The 19,092-nt window shown below is 55.9% G+C and overlaps 6 protein-coding genes across 6 annotated transcripts; 4 read left to right on the top strand and 2 right to left on the bottom strand.

Moving 5' to 3' along the window:
* Positions 1-1,194: 1,194 nt before the first annotated feature.
* Positions 1,195-2,070, top strand: N7482_000480 (uncharacterized protein; the record flags this gene model as incomplete). Its single annotated transcript, XM_056682605.1, has 1 exon — positions 1,195-2,070. The coding sequence occupies one exon, from the start codon at positions 1,195-1,197 to the stop codon at positions 2,068-2,070; it is 876 nt and encodes a 291-aa protein (XP_056546211.1).
* Positions 2,071-4,581: 2,511 nt separating this feature from the next.
* On the top strand, positions 4,582-6,404 carry N7482_000479 (uncharacterized protein; the record flags this gene model as incomplete). Its single annotated transcript, XM_056682604.1, has 2 exons — positions 4,582-5,260; positions 5,350-6,404. 2 exons carry the CDS (start codon positions 4,582-4,584, stop codon positions 6,402-6,404), a joined length of 1,734 nt encoding a protein of 577 aa, XP_056546210.1.
* Positions 6,405-7,518: 1,114 nt separating this feature from the next.
* Positions 7,519-9,133, top strand: N7482_000478 (Sds3 domain-containing protein; the record flags this gene model as incomplete). The annotated part of the gene is made up of 2 exons (XM_056682603.1): positions 7,519-7,950; positions 8,024-9,133. 2 exons carry the CDS (start codon positions 7,519-7,521, stop codon positions 9,131-9,133), a joined length of 1,542 nt encoding a protein of 513 aa, XP_056546209.1.
* A 786-nt stretch (positions 9,134-9,919) lies between these two features.
* Positions 9,920-10,831, top strand: N7482_000477 (putative methyltransferase; the record flags this gene model as incomplete). The annotated part of the gene is made up of 1 exon (XM_056682602.1): positions 9,920-10,831. One exon carries the CDS (start codon positions 9,920-9,922, stop codon positions 10,829-10,831), a length of 912 nt encoding a protein of 303 aa, XP_056546208.1.
* Positions 10,832-11,357: 526 nt separating this feature from the next.
* On the bottom strand, positions 11,358-12,244 carry N7482_000476 (uncharacterized protein; the record flags this gene model as incomplete). The annotated part of the gene is made up of 3 exons (XM_056682601.1): positions 11,358-11,448; positions 11,508-11,656; positions 11,747-12,244. The coding sequence occupies 3 exons, from the start codon at positions 12,242-12,244 to the stop codon at positions 11,358-11,360; spliced, it is 738 nt and encodes a 245-aa protein (XP_056546207.1).
* Positions 12,245-13,211: 967 nt separating this feature from the next.
* Positions 13,212-17,057, bottom strand: N7482_000475 (putative AT DNA binding protein; the record flags this gene model as incomplete). The annotated part of the gene is made up of 1 exon (XM_056682600.1): positions 13,212-17,057. One exon carries the CDS (start codon positions 17,055-17,057, stop codon positions 13,212-13,214), a length of 3,846 nt encoding a protein of 1,281 aa, XP_056546206.1.
* Between the last annotated feature and the right edge of the window lie 2,035 nt (positions 17,058-19,092).

Below are 19,092 nucleotides of genomic sequence, written 5' to 3'. Positions count from 1 at the left end.
CCTGTCAATCTTGTGCTTGTTTAGCCTCGCCGATGGAGACCCCTGGCCCACTTTCTGGAGTCGGGAGGGATCACCCCCTCCTCTCAATCTTGATCGGGGCTCGAATGCTTCTGGAGTCCTCTCCGATCAGCGGTCAGATAGCGTTCACCGGCGCGAGACATCGTGCTCAACGCCATCCCGAAGGACCGGTCACAATTGGGCACCGGCGCGGTCTTAGGCCACGATGGGCTTGCCGATCGGGGAGGGGAAGGAGGCCTGGTCGCCCTGCTTTTGGGTATCAGAATCAATAGCCTGCCTATCAAATTGCAGGGTATTCCCCCCATACCTCAAGGGTCAAAGAAAGTAGCGAGAATCGGACCCTGGCCACGTTGGCCCAGTCCCCTCTGGTCACGTTGGAGAATGAGATGCATGGTCATGACTGGTCGCCTTGGGGCGTTGGGCACGGACGGGGACGGAGAGGAGGCCCAGACAGTCAGATAGCCCGTCCAGGGACGGAGATAGCTAGATGCGACATGGTGAGTGGAGGGCAGCAACTCGCTATCTCTAAGTATAGCAGCAGAAGGCGAAAAAGGATACGGTAGCAGACCACTGAAGTCACCACCACCAAGTAACACGAGCGACCACAAAGCCAAAGCAAGCCCAAGCTCACCCAAGGCCCTCCAGAAACCCTCCAAAGGCGTCCAGAACCGGCCAGACTCTGCCAGCGTCTCCACCAGCGCCATCCATTCCGAACACTCCCGCCAATCGCACCTCGCAGCCACCCACCGCGTTCGTCAGCAGTGGACCCGGAGCATTACGATCGACTGTGTCTACCCTGGACCGTGGCCACCTCGAGGACGTCCGTTCCCGAGGAGCCCTGAGCGATCTGCAATCTCCCGCTTCGTCCTCATGACGTTTCCGCAAAGGGGGCCCCTTTCTGAACTTCTCTTAGTTCAACTATAATAAAGTCCAGCCCGCATCCGGCCCTCCATCCCCACACACGTCTTTTTTACTTCTCCTCTCTTTTGCCAGTGCCCTCCCCGCGCGGAATCTACCTGATGATCGCATTCTGTCGATATGGTTCTCTAATCTGGCCGCCTCCTCATTATCGATCACAACGCCCCAACGGACTCTGATCACCTTCCCAAGGAAAGACCAAACACGCGAACGCCCCAGATAACATCCGAGATATACAACCCGCCCCTATCGGTGAACATGTCGAGCTACGAAACCACCTCCCCATTCCGGGTCTCGACCCACGATCTTCTTCAGCTGGAGCGCAATGAGGCTTTCCGCGCCATGCGAGAGCAGCTGCGCCGCCAGGATTGTGGCATGGAAAGGCCCAGCTTCTGCGCTACCCACCGCCACTCGTGCACCTCGGCCGACCAGGAGTCCTTCCGTCTGCACCGCGATATCATTCATACCCTCCTGGTACCTCTCTTCCTGATCAATCACCAAGCCGAGCAGGTCGCCGCCCGCGCACTGCCCAGCAAGAAGGGCGCCGAGCCCGAGCGCGCTTTCAAGGGCGAGGCGCGCAGTGCCTTTTCCTGGCTCTCGTGCATCCTGACCGAAGAGCACGACTGGTACCTGACCGCGCGGTGCCCGGCCTGTATCGTCCTGCATGTCCTCCACTCCGAGCCCACCATTCGGTTCGTGACGGTGGCGGCCCAGCTGGCCGGTCCCCGTTCCGGCTTTGTCTGCTGGCTCGCCGCCCTGGAGACTGCCGTCCGCGAGGACCCCTTCTGGGGCGACGCATTTTGGCCCGATATTGAGGATCGCGCGGCCCGTCTGACCGACGGAGTCCAGCAGCTGGTCTGCCAGTGCCATGAGCTCCGCACCACGCTCGACAGCCCAACCCTCGCCACCTCCACCCTTACCAAGGCGACCTCCGTCTGCGAACGGTCGGCTTCGATCTGCACCACCCCCCTCAAGCCTTCGAGCTTCGCTCGCAAACAAGTTCGACTCGGCCGCGAGGAGCAGCGCTACCGCTCATCGCTCGTGTGGAACGCATGGAACTGCTCGCAGGAAATGCATCAGCCGCTGGGTGGCAGCGCACCAACTCAGTCTCGCCGCCGTTCCTTAACTTCGTGAACGGCACGCAGCGATGATGGTCCTAGTTTTGTGACCATGACACCTTGCCTTCACGTGCTACCGGTGCCACTCATCGTGTTGCCACCATCACCCATCCGGAGACAGCCCCCCGCCGTATCTCCACCATCTTCCTCGAAAAGGACATTCAGCACCCTTTTCCAATGAACTGGAGATTGGTCGGAGGGCACCTTGAGGCAACACCCGCCCAAGTCTCTCGATACTCCAAACACATGGCGTCGAGCCGCGCCCGCGCCCTCCCCTTACGGACTTGCGACCGCCTTAGGCGACCGAGAGTGATTACGGAAGCAAGGAGATCCACGGGCCAACAACACCTTTCCCACGGCCATCCGCCGTGGGCATGCGACCACCACCCGGACTTAGGGGATACCGTTCACTGCCCGCAAAACGTCGGGCTGCGTGGACTGCATGGGTTGCGGTTGCACCGCGCAGGCCAGGCCCGTCCTACGGGCCAGAAGGGAGGTCGCCTTGCGCGCACCACCCACACCAACAATTATCGATTTAATTTGACGATCATGATTACCCTATTATAAGCACAATTCCAAGATAATGCTAATTATAATACCAATGTGACCCCTACACTCATTACCTCCGTACCTCGTAAGATGATTCACCGCGCTTCTGCCACCCCCTACTTTCCGTATAATTCTTCCTATCGCTGAATAGAGCCGTCTTCATCCGGCGGGTCTCACGTCGCGTGTCCCTTGTCTCCCACACCAGAGCTGACACGCGCTTTTTTTCTGCCGCCGGGAGGGGCAAGCCGGTACTCTATCTGAGACTCCTCGGTGGAGCCTGGGAGATAACCCTAGCCAGCAAACCAGATCGGAGCCCACGGGGGAAATTAGAACGGCCCAACGGCGTCAAATATCGTCACAGCTAATCTGGTGGTCTGGCCTCGTACGAGCTCGCTACAGTATTAAACCTCATTCGGCAAGGGCCAGGGAGGGGCCAGGCCGGTCATCTTGTTTCTATGTCCACTCGGTCGGACTGATCCGAGCGATGGGGAGGGGGGGGCATGGGCCAGCCATGGCCAGCCAGGGTCTGTGGAGGTGGGGGGAGGAGAGAACATTCCGGAAAAGACAAAACCTGTAAAGTTCACAGATTCCTGTGTTTCATCTATTCAGTAAACTCAGTATATTCAGACTCCGATAAGTGATTGGCGGCTCTCTAGCGGACACGCACCATGGTCACGGAACGACGGGGAACCAGGAAGTCGAGTCGACCTCTCGGAAAATGGATGCAGGCGAACCAACGAGGGCATGTCAATATCGGCTCATGGGAGCGGGCGGAGGATCAGAGGATCAGAGGATCAGAGGATCAGAGAACCAAAGTGTGCCGCCAGGGACTCCAGGCCTTTCATGGCGACCGCCAGTCTCTCTCTGGCTAGGAGAAGCAAAAAGCAGGGAAACCAAGGGTGGCCCAACCCCTCAGTGGCAAAAGAGGCCTGATCTGGCCGGAAACGTCTGAGAAGTGGTGGTGGCCAGCGGGTACAGTGGGGAGTGCCGTCCTGCGTGATGAGTACTGAGTACATCGACTCCCCGTGCCAGATGGGCCATATTGGGGGCGTGGGGAAGTAGCGACTACCTGCAGGCCGGGACTACCCACTCCGCCGGGGCCCGGCTCTGGGTGATGCCCGTCTCTGGTTCAGGTAATGAAGGGGGGTATTACGGAGAAGAGGTACTCTGTAACCACGACTCCCGGATCTCGACTTCATCAACTCGATGCACAACCTAGAATGATCGCCCAGCGGCGTGGGGCGGGCTGGCGGGCTGGCCAGTCTGGGCCAGCTGAGCCCAAGCCCGGCCAATCACGGGACGAGTCACGAGCCCCGCCTGGCGGCCATGGAGCGTCTAGACTTCGTCGACTTGGCCCGTTCGGCCTGCAACTGTTAGCCTGGCACATTTTTAGCACCCTCGAGTAAACAACTGGCCTCCTCGCGCGCCGAAGAAAAGAAAAATAACATCCGTAGCGAACCGGTGAAAAAGAAATTATACTCTCTCCATCCCTCCATGCAATAGCCCTCCCACCCCGATCCGTCGTGGACCCCCTGCAAACCTGGAACCGATGACTCGACGACTCGACACGGTCTAGAACCCGCCCGCCCTGCTCGCCTGCCCAAGCCTGGACTCTTCGCGTACCGAATACCTCGCCTCAAGCGGTGCGCACCATACTCGCCAGAAGTACCCGCTACTCGCCTCCATCCACCCATTCAAGCGCCCTCCCCTTACTCTCTTTCTCTCATTCTTCTACTCTCAACTCTCCCTCTTCTTTCCTTTCCTCCTCCCACCCCTCCTCATTCTCCAATTCCTACCACCGCCTCCCTCTACCGTCGACTTCCCCGCACCCTCCTCTGCTTCTCCAGCTGGCACTCCTCCCATGCCGTCCGCTGTTGCTCGTCGCCCTCCCGACCGGACAGACTGGACATATTGGATGAATTCACAGCAGTGCTATGGACGGTGTGGGCCAGCGACTGCCCTCCCACTCGATAGAACCATGCACACCTCCCGCTCCACCCTGAAAATCAATACCGACCGCCGCTTCTCCCACCAAACTCTACCCGACTCGTCCGCGCATGAAGGCACCAGTCCAGCCAAGCTCCGCCGACGAGCCTCCCAAGGCTCCCTGCGCACCAAGCCCTCCCCCGTCTCCCGCTTCCTGTCCAAAAGCAGTGTGGCTGTCTATTTCCCGTCCTGGGAACACCGCAGTGCCTCGCCCGGCTCGCCTTCCCGAGTGGAATCGCGGACCAGATCGGTCGATTCGCGCCTGCGACTGTCCAACACGGTGTCTCGCGGGCCGAGACCGTTAACAGCTCATTCCCACTCGTCTTCGTCTCCGCCGTGGAATTCCCCCCCATCCTCGTTCCAGTCGGATTACCCATCGACGCTGCCGCCGACCCCGCCGGATGACGATAGCCACGTTGCGTGGAACCCGCAGTCTGAGATGCTGTTGTTTGATCCCCATCCGCACCAGGAGCCGGGCTCTTCGGCCATGATGGATGAGGGCCGGGGGATGGACACTTCGCCGGCGACAGGTCCCTCTGACACCCTTGGCAGCCCTTCAGATGGCCTGTCTCGTGGATCGTCTAGTTCGAGCGGCAGCCCAGGTCCTCACGACGAAATGGATCTGCAGCAGGACGTGGGATCATGGCTGGACCATGGCATCAACGTGACTGGTAAGTGGGCTTCCTGCTCCGGGCTCCTGACAACGCCCTAATCCTTTTCTCTCTATGCCGTGGGGCTACTGCTAACAATCACATGACAGTTTCATCACTGGGAATCTCCAACCCACGAGGCGACGCCGTCAAGATTGTCTCGCAAACACTTCCTTATCCGCGGACTTACGACCAGTCCATTTCGCTGCCGAGAAATGAGAGCATCTTCAGCTCTATTGTCCAGTCTGTGCACAACCACCTACAACCTGGCCAGTCTCCGTATATCAACGTGACCCACGCGGTTCCCGAACAATTCAGCCTCTCCAACCTCCCCCACTCTCCTCCCAATACCCCCCGCTCTTCCACAGCTGCGGACGACTATTTCAACGCAACCGTCTTCTCCAGCGCTGCCGTTGTCGGAGCCTACCATGACTTCCGGGGGCCGATCCAACGGCAGATTACACATGCCCCAATGCCCATTGTCCCCCCGCACAGTGTCCATATCTCCGTTCTCGAGCGGTATCTCCCTCCACCATCCATACAGGAGTATCGGGATGTTTTCTCCGCCACCCGTCCCTCCTTCCTCGTCGATCGTCTCTGTGAGCTGTCTCCGGACGGCGGCTCGCTTCTTTTCGTTTACCCCACCAAGAAGGGTGCCTCCACCTTCAAATCCCAATACTTGGGCCCCCTCCTCGACCCGCTGCTCCGCCAGCTGGTTGTAGTCAATGGCCTGTCCGCCGATGTTGGCCGCTACCTGGGCAAGCTCTCCACCGTCTCCATGATGGACGACTTTGCCACCATGAAGGCCAACATTGCTGCCTTGTGTGAGGAGCTGAGCTCTTCATCGTCGCAGTTTCAGATCGCAGACGCTGGGAAGGCGAGCGCTAATCTGGACCGCAACCTCTGGGTGGAATGGTTTATTCATCAAGAGAAGGCCCGGATGAAGGATGTGCTCAGCCTGTATTGCCAGAATGGTCGCCGTGCGCCCGTGAACAAGGCCTTGGCCTCCGGCGGCTCCGGCGGCCTCATGGCTGATAAGGAGCCTACCTCGGCCATGCTGCTCAGTGAGATCTTCGACGGCATCCGCAAGCGTCGATATGGCGAGGACAACGAGCCTCGTGACGGCGTGGAGCTGGGTGTTTTCGTGATCCGACGATCTCGTTAAACACGCTTCCCTCCCCCTGATGACCATTACCACCACCTCAAACTATCTTCTCTTCTCTCACCCTCCCGTTACTCACATACCGTTTTTTTTTAAAAGCAAAGCAAAAATGGTCTCTTTTCACCCTGGGCAGCCTCCGGTGTGAGGCTGCGACGAACATCATATGGGACCCTAGCCGGTTGTCCCCCGGAGTTGGTCTCTCGGTTTTTTTCCTTTTTATTATTATTATTATTCTCAGCCCGTGATTTGCCCATCCCCCCCGGTCCCCCTCTCTGCATTTTGCCTCTGGCTGGATGGAAACGAACGTGAATACCCATGATGTTGGTTTTTTTTTTTTTTTTTTCTTCTTGGCGAATCAAGAATTGATGATTGTGTTGTGGATGGAATTCTTGGTAGTGGATATATCGATATAAAATATATGACAACGTTGCTACCACTGCACTCTATAAAAAACTCCCGACCATGCCTTAAACAGGCTTCGTAAAATTATGGGCGGGAGCATTGGACATGCTGTCTTGTTGGCAGCCTAAGGAAACGTCTGTCGCCGCAACTAGACTAGCTTTTTTCGGTCCATTGATAGTTGGGATGGTTTAGGGTTCGGGTTGATGCTGTGTGAGCGAGATGCACACCAGATGGCAGGGTTTTTGTGCTGCGCATTCTTCCAATCGGAAACGACTTATTTGCATGACGGCTGCAAATGCGTGGTTAATCCGATGGCTCTTATCACACACGTACCTGAGAAACAAGCCCCCGCTGGACTAGATAACAAGGGTTCCTTCAACCCCCATGTTGTCTACAATTACCATGGTCACCCATCCTCATCATCCTCGTCGGTCATCGGTTGCCCCTCCAGCACCGCCAAACCCGGCCAAACTCACTCCGCACTTATGCTTCGGCACGGCGGAATATAAGTCCGGCGCTAACACGGAATAGTAGACCATGCTACAGCGCCGTCCGCTTTTCTGACGACGGAGCCAGTTACCCTCTTCACCTGTTAACATTCGAGCGGCAAGGGCTCCTGTCCGGCATATTTTCAGTTGGTGTGATTTTGGGAGTGATAATTGTCCTAATTTTCCACTTTTTCCATTACCCCACACCTTATCATTCGACACAACCCATGGCCTACTCACCAGGGCCCCCATCCCCGGGCGCTGGGCCTGCCTACCATGGTGGTTTGGCCTCGCGGACACGGTCAACCAGCCCTCCTGGTGCATCTGGGACTCTTTCCAAGCGGGATAAACGCCGGACGGCGCTGCAGGAACGTCTGCATGATTTGACAGCCACCTTCTCTCAGAACCGCGACGGTCAATTCCGACAGCAGCTCCATTCTCTCCAGTGCGATATGACCCTTATTAACAACGCGGATCCGTATCAAACTGGCCCACTGCCTGACTCCTCGGAGGATATCGCGCAGTTGATTGAGGAGACTGTTGGCGGCGGCAAGTTTGCCAAGGAGATGGCGAGCTTGTCTGGCACATGGTACTCCAAGTTTGTGCAGGAGGTCAACAATGTTAAGGAGCAGAAGGATGCAGAATTGGCACAGATCATGGTAGGGATTTTCTCTCTCTCTCTGGATTCGCCGATGTAAAGCCCTCTGTACTAACCTTGATTGTGTTGCACAGAACCGACACCAAAACAGCCTTGAGCGACACCGCCGCGAGTACGATTTCCGGGTGCATTTTGCCAAGGAAGAATTCAACCAGCTGTCAACTACTCTGCGCGAGCGCCTGATGCAAAGTATCTCAAGCAAGCGGTCCCGCCTCATGCGCGAGAAGGAGCAGCTCGATATTGCCGACACCAACGCGCTCCTGCTCCATCCCAATCAGTTCAGCATTACCAACCCGGCCAGCCCTGGCGGCCTCCACAGCAATCGCAAGACCCGACACACCCGCCATCGCGTTGACCTCGATGAACTCGGCAACGGCATCGTCTCAGAGTTGAACAAGCGCAAGCGCAAGGCGCCGGAGGAGGACACCGGATCTCCCGTGCGGGACGCGGGCGGCACCACCCCCGCCGAGCGCTCCAAGGCCTACCTCGAGAAACAGACGGCAGCAACGTACTCGATGCAATCGCTATTCACGGACAAGGAGCTCAGCGCACACGCGAATCAGGCGCACGTCGCGACAGTCCACTTCTTCTCAACCTCCAAGCGCCCCGACCAGAGCTCGGGCGCCGTCACCAACGGCAACAACACCGACGCCGAGGAGACCCCCGACGCCACCGGCCACGAAGACAACGGCACCCCTAGCGCCACCGACATGATGCGCACCGCCAGCCAGAACTTCCACGTCACCCGCTCGACCCGCGGCACGGCCACGCACAGCGCTCTCAGCGCCCTGGCGGAGCTGGCTGACAAGAACGCGACGCGCCCGGCCCTGCCCTACCACGTCCTGTCTAACTACCACGCCCGGCCGAACGGCAATGCGCCTCCGCTGACCTCGCTCCTGAACGAGGAGGTGGATGACGACCTGTCACGCGTGGACCGCCTGCACAGCAGCAAGCCCGTCGGCTGGATCGACTCATCTCTTCTCGACCTCGTCGTCGCGCCGCTGCCTGCCGACTCTGTCGATGGCCACCCGCCGAACCCAGATCGCTTTACCTCGCTGCATCCTGACTTCCCGCCTGTGGTGGGTATGCAGCTCCAGCCTGCGCGGCCCAACCTGGGCGCCGAGATGTTCCCGTCTGTGGTGATGGAGCGCGAGCGCAGTAGCAAGCGGACGCGCAACCACTGAGAGCGCGCCATTTTGCATCGCCTGCATGGTGTAGAAAACTGTCTGCACACAAGACGTTTTGCTTTTCGAATGTACTTTAGGGGTGGAATCGGTGTCTACCGTGGGGTTCAGGATTTCTTTCGTTATACGTCGTGAGTGGGCTACGGAAGGGGCGGACAGGCGTCTGGGTTCTTCCCGTCAGATTCTCATGTTTCTATTTCATCCTCATTTCTTTTTCTTCAAGGTGGCATAATTCACAGATACTTAGCACTGCTGCGAACGTTTCCTGGCTCTTAGAAGTCTATTGACTCTATGATACTGTAGAAACCGGGGCATAGATCACGTTTCCGCCGCATTCGACACCTGAATAATCAGTCCGACCTCGGCATGACGCCACCAGCTTGGTAAGCTGCATAGGCAGCCGGTCCTATCATAAATGGTTTGGCTGGAAGAACGGCAAGCTCCAAGTTGACGGAATGAGGTGATTGCGCCGAGAGATGGGGTCATTGCTCATGTTTAGTGTCAAGCGCGGACGTTGAGTGGTCGCTTCTCTGAAATTCTCGCCGAGATGACAAATGTGACGATGACCCTGGGCTGTTTGGTTGCTCACTAATTCCCCCGTCCAACAGCCTGGTTGGCAAGAGCTGTCTGCTGGGAAGGGTATTTAAGATGATGCACGGCTCCTGATGAGTAGTATAGTTCATCATCGGGCGGGTCTGTCTATCTGCATTGCCTTGCATAGTCACTTCGCACCTATACTTCTACTCCATCTCAAGTAGAACTACCACACCACTAAGCTACAACACCATGTCGACTACAACCACAACTGCTCCCCCTTCCACCACCACCACAACCACCACTACTACAACCGGCGCAGCATCAAGCTACATCCCCCGCGGCCCAACCACCGCCGAACTCACCTTTTACGCCCCGCCACCCGACAACTCCGCACCCTTCAACTACGTCGAGTCCCCACCCGCCGGCCAACCTAAATACAACTACAGCGAACACACCCAACCAGTCGCACTCACCGACATCCGCGGCGCCGAAGAAGCTTTCACCCTAGACAAAGACTCCTTCCAAGCCCTCCAAAACATCCCCTCATCCACCACATACACAACCTTCGACTCCGACGCCGCCGTCCGCGAAACATACTACCCGGAAGTCGAAGCCCTGCTCCTCCAACATATCCCAGGTGCCCACAAGATAGTCCTCTTCGACCACACCATCCGCCGCCAGAAAGAAGGCGCCGCCCGCCAACCCGTGAACCGGGCCCACGTCGACCAAACCGCCGCCGCGGCCCTCGCCCGCGTGAAGCTACACATCACCGACCCAGCCGAAGCAGACGCCCTGTCACAGGGCCGCTACCGCATCGTGAACGTCTGGCGGCCCCTCGGCGGCGACCCGGTGCAGTCGTCGCCGCTGGCGTTTGCATCTGCAGCGTCGGTGGACGGCGCGGACCTCGTGGCTATTCAGCACCGGTATCCGAATCGCACGGGCGAGACGATGGGCGTGCAGTTCAATCCGGCCCAGAAGTGGCATTATTGGTCTGGCATGACGGGGGATGAGCGGTTGTTGCTGAAGTGTTCGGATTCGAGGGGGTTGAGAGAGGGGGATGTTGCGCAGTGGGTGCCGCATACCGCGTTTTGGGATGTCAGGACGCCCGAGGGGGCACGGCCGAGGGAGAGTATTGAGGTGCGGGCTTTGGTGTTTGGCTGATTGGATGCTATTAGATGCTATTTTATGCTATTGCGGGTTTGTATTACAAGGGCGCATGGTGCATTTCGGGATTTTCCGGTTTAAATTGTATTCATGGTCTTATAATACTCACTATGGCTGAACTTGTGGACGGTGGAGGGGCTGCATCGTTACTTTGAATGAAGACCGATAGGGGATAACCCAATCGAGTACAGAAATAGCCCATCTATACATTAGGAACTTAACAGCCAACTACAAAGCAGAGGGCCAAGACTGAACGTGTCACGCCTTTCTCAATGGTAGCTAGCCAAATCGCCTCCGAACTCGCGTTCCCGCAATTAGGGCTGATTAGCATGACGATGAAAGAGCCGGAAGTAAATGGCCGCATCCTGGGGAGACGGAGGCGACAGGGGGGTTGGAAAGACATCTGTTGTTCATAGTGCCGAGAATGGAGCGAAAGGGATTATAGAAATTTCAGATTAAGTTCATTTTTTTCCATATTGCTTGTTCTAGATACGATGTGGCTACCCCGGTATTACCGAGCTCGTCAGCCCTGGCAGGTCAAAGCAGGGGACTCTGTCGTTGCCAATGCCGGCGCATAATGCGCAACCCGCTGCAACCGACGCAACTTGGCAAACCTGTTCGTATCACTGCTAGTCATCGGGTGAATCCCCCCTGCATTGCAGTCTCCACGGACCGGCGCCGCTTCCACGCCTTGCGAAACTGATGCCGCTCTTCCTCCTGCTGTCTCGTGCGCATCAGCATGAACCCTTCATGGGCTGCTTTCTCTTCACTCAAGGCTTCGATCTTAGGGTGGAAAAGCGCATTAGAATAGGTTACATTGTTCTGGAGTGGTCTTGGCAGAGCTATTATTTACTTCCCCGCGAAGAATGAGATGAGATGAGATGGGACGGGACGGGACGGGACGGGACGTACATAGGCGAGCCAGAGTTCCTGCTCTGAGCTCCATGCCTTCTGGCATCTTGCAAGCTGCTTCTCCGCCATGAGAAGTTCTTTCTCTTGGTCACTTGTCCAGCGACATCGACTGCGAACGATGCTCGCCCAGCTCACGACCCGGTCGAGCTGGGCCCGCGCGGACGACGCACTGTGATGCGAGGGCGAGTGGGTTCCATACTCGGATTCGGCAACCGAGTCCGTTTCAGATGGCTCGTTTGATGAACTCTCCGACCTCGTGGTTTGGTCTCGGCTTGGGCTCACCGCTATATGCAAGGCGTGAGAGACGTCACAGTGCAGGGCTGGGCCGGAGATTTCGGCATCGTGACGGCCTGGCAAGTCATCGTGTGAGTCACGATCGGAAGTGTATACGTAGACATCAATATCTTGTTCTTTGTCTTTCCCTTTGCCAATGGATGACCGTCGCCTCCAGGGGAGGGCGAAGGGGAGGGCACGCTGGACAATAGTAATGACCGCCATGGGCCCGCTGGGGGGACATGGATGCCGTAGGGGAAGAAGATCGTGTTAATGAGAGTTGATGAATAGAATCTGTACACCTGAGAAATAGTTTCGATCCTAGCCTTCTTATACTGCTGCCACCGTTTCCCCATGGTGGTACGGTAGTTCCCGCTCGAAGCGATACCTCAGGAGACGAAAACGAATGTGCAGCTGCGCTTTGCACGAAAGTGGGGGTCGATCAGATACATCTTCTGCTTGGCTGGCCACGCGAGAGACACGATGTTCTCGTGGTCTATGGCTGGCCCAGCCCACTGCTGGCTGCACCTTTGGTCGAGACTGCAACGGATGCCGGGTTGAGTGTTGCGCGGGTGTACCTTGACAGCGTAAGCGGTTGTACATGCGCTCGCTTGGATCGGATGGGTTAAAAACGCTGCTAATCAGAGAGCACTGGTACTCTCTAAGAGAAACAGGTTTAGGGGAAGATTTCATAGCTTGAATGGATGATATTCAGCGGATTACTCGTCCCGATGCAGATCTCTATATCGCCACCCCAGGCATCAACCGTCGGGAAAACAAGGAAGCACGAGGGAAGATCCGAGCGTTTGTAGCTAGGCCCTTCCGGCAACGTTGCAGCATTCGAAACTCGATCCAACATGTTTGCAGCTGCCCAAATATCCACTTCGGGGACATGACCGTTGTTTAATTGTATGATACAGGCGCAACGGGCTATCCTCATGTAGAACACGCCCGAATAACCAATCCTCGGTGTAATAACAAACAAATGACCAAAAAAATCCATCCACAAGACAGAACCCAGTCCAATAACCGTGAGGGAATCATGAAGAAAACAAAGAAAGTGAAAGAAAAAAGCTACATCGAAAAACAAACCACCGACTCCATCCCAAGTGCCCAACGATCGATCCAACAGTACGCCAAGACAAATACAGAACAAACAAACGAGATCAAAAGTAGGAATGCACTTGTCCACTCATCGCCATGTATCGACAGACACTCCTCGGGCCGACCTGGCCTTCTGCTCCTCTCGGATCTGCTCGCCAATGATGATGCTGATCAGTCTCCGGTGCAGATCAGCTTCGGTCCAGTCAACCTGCCCATTTCCACCGTACTCGACGTCGACGCGCGAGAGGTCATGCACAAAGCGATCGATGATGGCAAACTGCGCTTCCGTGATGGGGACCCCATGATGACCGTCCGAGGTCCAGATCCAATCACCGATGATTTGGGCACGCCCGGGAGAATCATAGTAAGGGAAGCGTTCTGGGGAGCGCTTTGCCATTCGGTAGATGCGCCGAAGAGCCTTGTAGTGTTCGTCCGAGAAGTAGCCGAATGCCGGGAGAGGTCTAGGCCGTGCCAATGTGGGGTGATTGCCGTTGGTCATGTATACAGACTCGTCATCAATGAGGTCGGCATCCCTTCCCGTAGCGCTGCCTTCTCGGTGGGTCTGCAGAACGTCCTCTCCCACACCATCAGAATCCTTTACACTGACTTGGTCCTCATCTTGCTCAACGGAAGGCACATAACCATGTCCGTTCACCTGTTGAGGGCTAGCCGACTCTTCCACGTATCTTGAAGGTGATTCGCTTGAACGATTTGAAAGAGGCGCATGGTCAAGGCGTCCATGAATCTCTCTCGTTGATTCGACGCTGGCAATTCTCTCCTGGTCATCTTGATCATCTTCCTCCGCTTCGTCCTCGGAGGCTGGAGCCGAACTGGAGCTATCACCGTCATCCTCAGCGGGAGCTTTCAGCCACCTAGGAGTAAGACTGGTGATTCGCTGGAACCAGGTGGATGCTGGAACATTCTGGTCCGACTGGCGCGGGGGCTCTGGAGTGGCGGCCGCCGAGTTCGCATAAACGGGTTCGGTCTCGTGAGCGATATAAGGGACCCTTTCTATATCTTCAGCCTCTTCTTCAATTGGCTCCGGATGTGAGGCATTAGGTTTAAAGGTAGGGGAATTGCTAAATTCTGCGTCTGACCCTATACCTGGGCTGGACTGTGAGATAGGCTGCAAGCGAACCCGCTGGCCTGTCTTCCGCGTCGATGAGACGGATTTCATGGCCGACGACAGTGGAGCGCCAGATCGGGCGCTCAGAATGCTGCGAGGTGTGCTTGATCCGTTGTAGTAATGAGCACGGGTAGGGGTATCTTCTTTTGTGAGTATAGCGGACAGATCGACATCTTGTTCGCGTAGCTTTCGAATGTGTGTCGGCTCCTGGTGCAACCCATCACGGTGCTCCATGGTCACATAAGCCGGAGAAGAGCTCAAGTGACTGTGATTCGTAGAGAGGCTCGCAACTGCCCTCCAAGGGCTGGATGGTTCCTGAACAACGCCCTGCGCGCGCCCTTCAGAGTGGTGTGAGAGATGGCTGTGATCCCGAGCCTCCTGTTGCCATATGTCACCAAACCCATCTTCATCATTGAAGCCCTCTTGCTCCGTTTCCACATCCTGATAATTCGCTGGAAGCGGCTCGGGTTCCTGTTCCGGCTCTGAGTTCGGGGTTTCTTGTCGCCAGATGTCCACAGAATCATCGTCGTCATCGTCGTCCACAAATTCCTCTTCCATGCGTGTTGTATGAGCCGCGACAGGTTGAGGCACATGTACAAGGTCCGGTTCGAAACCTTCAGGTTCTTCATCCAGGTGCTCCTCATCGAAAGCTTCTCCATCGAATGGCTCTTCTTCGAGCGGCAATTCTTCGACAACAGATTCAACATCAGACTGCACACGATCATCAAACGCATCCCTGTGGTCATCTTGAGAGACATCGTCATCACTTTCGATGTATATGAGCCGTTGTGAATTGGTCGCATCCTGCGCCTGCCGACTGACAGCCTCGCGCTCCAGCTGCCATTCCTCCTCTCGCCGAGTTCTTGTGAAATGGCTCGAGTTTACCCGTGGAGAATCCATTGGCTCAGGCGGAGGCGATTGCACAATAGACTCTTCCTCTTCCTGCTCGTCCCATTGCTCCTCTTCCATCGAATCATCGTGCCTCTCGTGATCATCCACAGGAACCTTTCCAGTTTCTGCTTCCTCAAGTACTCTCATTTGCTCCGCCTCTGCAAGTGCTTGACGCATGGCGAGTTCTTGACCGATCCCGAGAGCAGCTCGCAACTCCCGCTGCGTAGCAGGGCTGAAGGTGCTGAAGACACCCTCGAGGCGCCTTTTCCGGTTAGCGTTGCCGGTGCCTGGCACTTCGTTTTCCCGGGGTCTAAAGGTTCCTTGGAGGGCAATCCCAGCACGGACGACCCTGGCCAGGCTGATAGGAGTCCTCCTGGGGGTATCCTCTAGCGGCTTCTCTGGCGAACGCGTCACAGGAAGCTCGGGATAGGTAACCCGAGCGGTAGTTTTCCCATTTGCAGACTGCGGCTCCAGGTTGACGGGCGCGACAGTACGCGACCTGGGAGAGCGGCCTTGGGTCACAGGACTTGGCCTTGCCGAGCTCTGGCGATCGCTCCGTAAGTCATCGATTGTTCCGGGCAACTTACGCTTCAGCCGTTCACCGATACGCCCATTCTCTCGCTCTGTGCCAGAGCCATCCGTGGCCATCTTGGCACTCGATCCCAGACCATAATGCTTAGCTGATGGCAATGTGTCCAAAGAGACCATGGTAAATCCTTCGCTTTCCATAATAGAATCGAATTCATTATGCTCGTCCGTCGGATCAGCCAAGAGGTCGGTCAGAGGTTCCTGGTCTTCGATCGGTTGTTGTTGGTCTTCATGCACCTCTGCTGTCCGCTCCCCAGTTTGATTTTCCTCCTCGGCCAGCGAAGAGGTTGGGGTCGGGGTAGGGTAGGTACGTGGCGACACGATGTTACTGGCGTGATGCGCGGATCTTGCGGACGAACCTGGCCGCTCTCGGATGGGCGATGGCATCTTCGAAGGGGTTGAGTGTATATTCTCGTCATTATCGAGGAAATGGTGTTCGCTGGCGCCGATTATGGGGGTATCGTAGGTTGCTCTGCCATATCTATGGCTCATGTTGTCCTCTCGAGTCTCCATATGTGCTGGCGTTGGAGCACGGAGGTCTGCAACAGGTAGATCGTCCGCTCCGAGGGAGTCACTCTCGTATCCATCCGTAGCCAGGTTCATTGGGCTCCATTGCCGGTTGGGGTTCGCGCTACTATCGGCAGTTATATCCATCGGACTGAAATGTTGTTGGGCAGGATCCACTGTTGGTGTTGGTTCGTCTTCTAGCACCGGGATCTCTTGTACTTTTGGCTTCGGTGTACCCTTGCGCGGACGTCCTGGTCCCCTTTTAGGCGTAGCTCCTACTGGCCCTGGAGTGTTCCCTGGGCTCCCAGGCCATGGCGAGCCATTCTGCGCTTGGATATCTGATTTCCGCGGACGGCCGCGCCGCTTCGCCGGGGTCTTGTCTCTCAGCGGACTCCTTTCATCTTTCAATGGAATCATGGTTGTCACGGTCGAGGGCCGTAGCCGTTTTCGCGACGGACTTGGGCTGCCCTGGTTCTCCTCGTCCTGCGTCGCCTCGAGCGTGACTCGAATGCGCCACGGACTCACATTGCCTTCCTGTGTAACTTTCTCTGGCGAGAGCGTTCTTTGGCGACCATCGAGTTTCATTGTAGGCGATCCGGGGAGTAGGACATCGTCGAAGCGTATCGAGTGCGCGCTCTTCGCGGGACTGAGGCTCACGCGCGGTCGTTTCGCCGGAGTTCGTTGACGTTTGATGACTGCAGGCGACAGCCAGCTTTGTCGGCCAGCGAAGGGCTTTATTGGGGACGATACAAGGTAGTCGGCATCACCTGGAGGGCCCAAGATGTCGGGGGAGGAGCTCTGGCTGCGCGAATCGATTGACATTGCGAACTCGTGCGATGGAGTCTCGGCACGCGTGCCGCTCGGGGGTGGAGAATGCGCGCCCAGTGGAATGCGCTGATGATGAAGGTAGCAATGAGCAGGGGAGTATGTACACGAGCAGGCAAACACCGCGGGGCAATGGCGTAAACAACTCTCCCGAAGCGGCACGAGTTGGTGCACAGAGCAAGTGGATTATGTAATCGTGTCCGAAACAGGAAACCTTGTAAATATTCGTGTTTTTCTCCTAGTTCTGGGAGAGTATGTTCTCTTTGTTTTTCTGAGTACCATTGAGATAGACCAATAGTTTCACATGTGTACATGAGGCATCGTATGGTTTTCCTGTAGTGATCAAAATGGTTGGAAACGCTATTTCGTCACCCACCATATTCCCTTCTGTGTCCGCTTTTCTTGTTGTCTTTGTTCCCAGCCTTCCAAGTGAAGAGCGGAGTGATGATTTCGTCAAGATTATCAGGTTTGATACCTAGTAATGTGCAACGTGCCGACTCCAGGGGCATTATGTATTGACTATAACTCTTCCTCGATGATATGCACAGCTAGTACTCGTTCTAGTTCTGCTCCACAAGACGAGGAACGGCGTGCACACATAGCGGAGCATCTAAGTTACCTCTCTCCGTATCCCCATCCTCATACAGCCTCTGGTATGCCAATATGTCATTCGCGGCAATCTCGCCTATCACACGCGGCAGGACGACTATCTCTGTATCCACATCATCCAAAATCGGGCGATCAGACAATTGTAGCCCAGAGAGAATGACGGCTAATACATCTGTAATCAGGTGCTTTTTAAGCATCTTTGGAAGTTGAGCGGTGTCTTGCGCAGATATCTTTCCAAGCCATGACGTTCGCTGCTGATAGTTTGTTCCATCGCACTGCCATCCTTCACGATAAAACAGCAGTTCGATGTCCGCCTCTGCCTGTAGCTCTGTCGCATATTAGATGGATGAACTTGTTCCTTGCGAAATACTACATTATACCGCGGATCAACAGAAGCTCAGTCGATATCGGGTGAATTGACAACCATCTTGTGATATCAAACCCGGAGGAGCTTTAAGCAAGTAATATTCTTCCTATTTTATTAAGAATGTCGATGACTTCGCCTTCATCTTCCTGTTCGAGTCAACGTCTCCAACGCATGCTTGAAGGTGGCATCTGCACCCATCCCGATGATTCTATGGCAGCCGGGCTGATCATGTATTTTCGTTTTCTTTGGCAATTTGTTCGCAGATTTAACCCCAAGTGGGAGCATGCGAAAATTCCCGTTCATAGCTCAGTATTTCAACTATATCGACCTCCTTCCTCGGGCTGAACTCGACTGTGTGCGGACAACTGCGTGGGGAAGATCACTAATCTCTACCAACTTTCGAACTTGAACTACAACACTGGCCTGATGAAATGGATGTGACAATGGTACCATGTCCAACCGCTGCAATAAGCATATCTGTGTATTGGAAAGGCATTACCCCTCCTTTATTCTTCTCTGATCGCTGGATTTCATTTCTCTGGTCAAACTCTCTGGTTGCCCGCTATCGAAACAAAGCCACCGGGGAGGCCTCTCTCATGACTGGGCCAGGTCCCACTGGACCATGCATAATGGAGGTGCATGAACTGACCTTCTTGGTGCATTCCTGTCCAACCGACTATAATGTCAAGTAAGCGACCACCGAAGAGGCCCACGTCACCGAGCTTGAGCTAGTCGCGCACGAGATAGTTTGCGATACTGCGCGAGCCTTGGCCGTTATGTGCTTCGACGCGGCCAACTTTAGCAATGCTTCCCCGCGGCCCGGGAGGGTGCGTATGATAGGTCCGGAGCTACCCCTGCTGTGTGGTGCCTGGCAGGACGGTGGTGGACGTGGCACCTATGAGACTGCAAATTCCGCACACTGGCAGAATACTTATCCTTGGTGAAAGACCCTATTCACAAGCTCTCTCCACCACGAGATAGTTCGCTTATCATGCGTATAGCAAACGTGGTGGCTGGCTATGGTCAGGTCGTTTTGCTCTTGTCTATGCGTAAGCT

The sequence above is a fragment of the Penicillium canariense genome, assembly GCF_028826845.1.
Source record: "Penicillium canariense strain IBT 26290 chromosome Unknown utg000001l_segment0_segment0, whole genome shotgun sequence".
Taxonomy (NCBI): domain Eukaryota; kingdom Fungi; phylum Ascomycota; class Eurotiomycetes; order Eurotiales; family Aspergillaceae; genus Penicillium; species Penicillium canariense.
The sequence above is the reverse complement of the archived record's forward strand: the minus strand, read 5'-3'. Positions and strand labels throughout refer to the sequence as shown.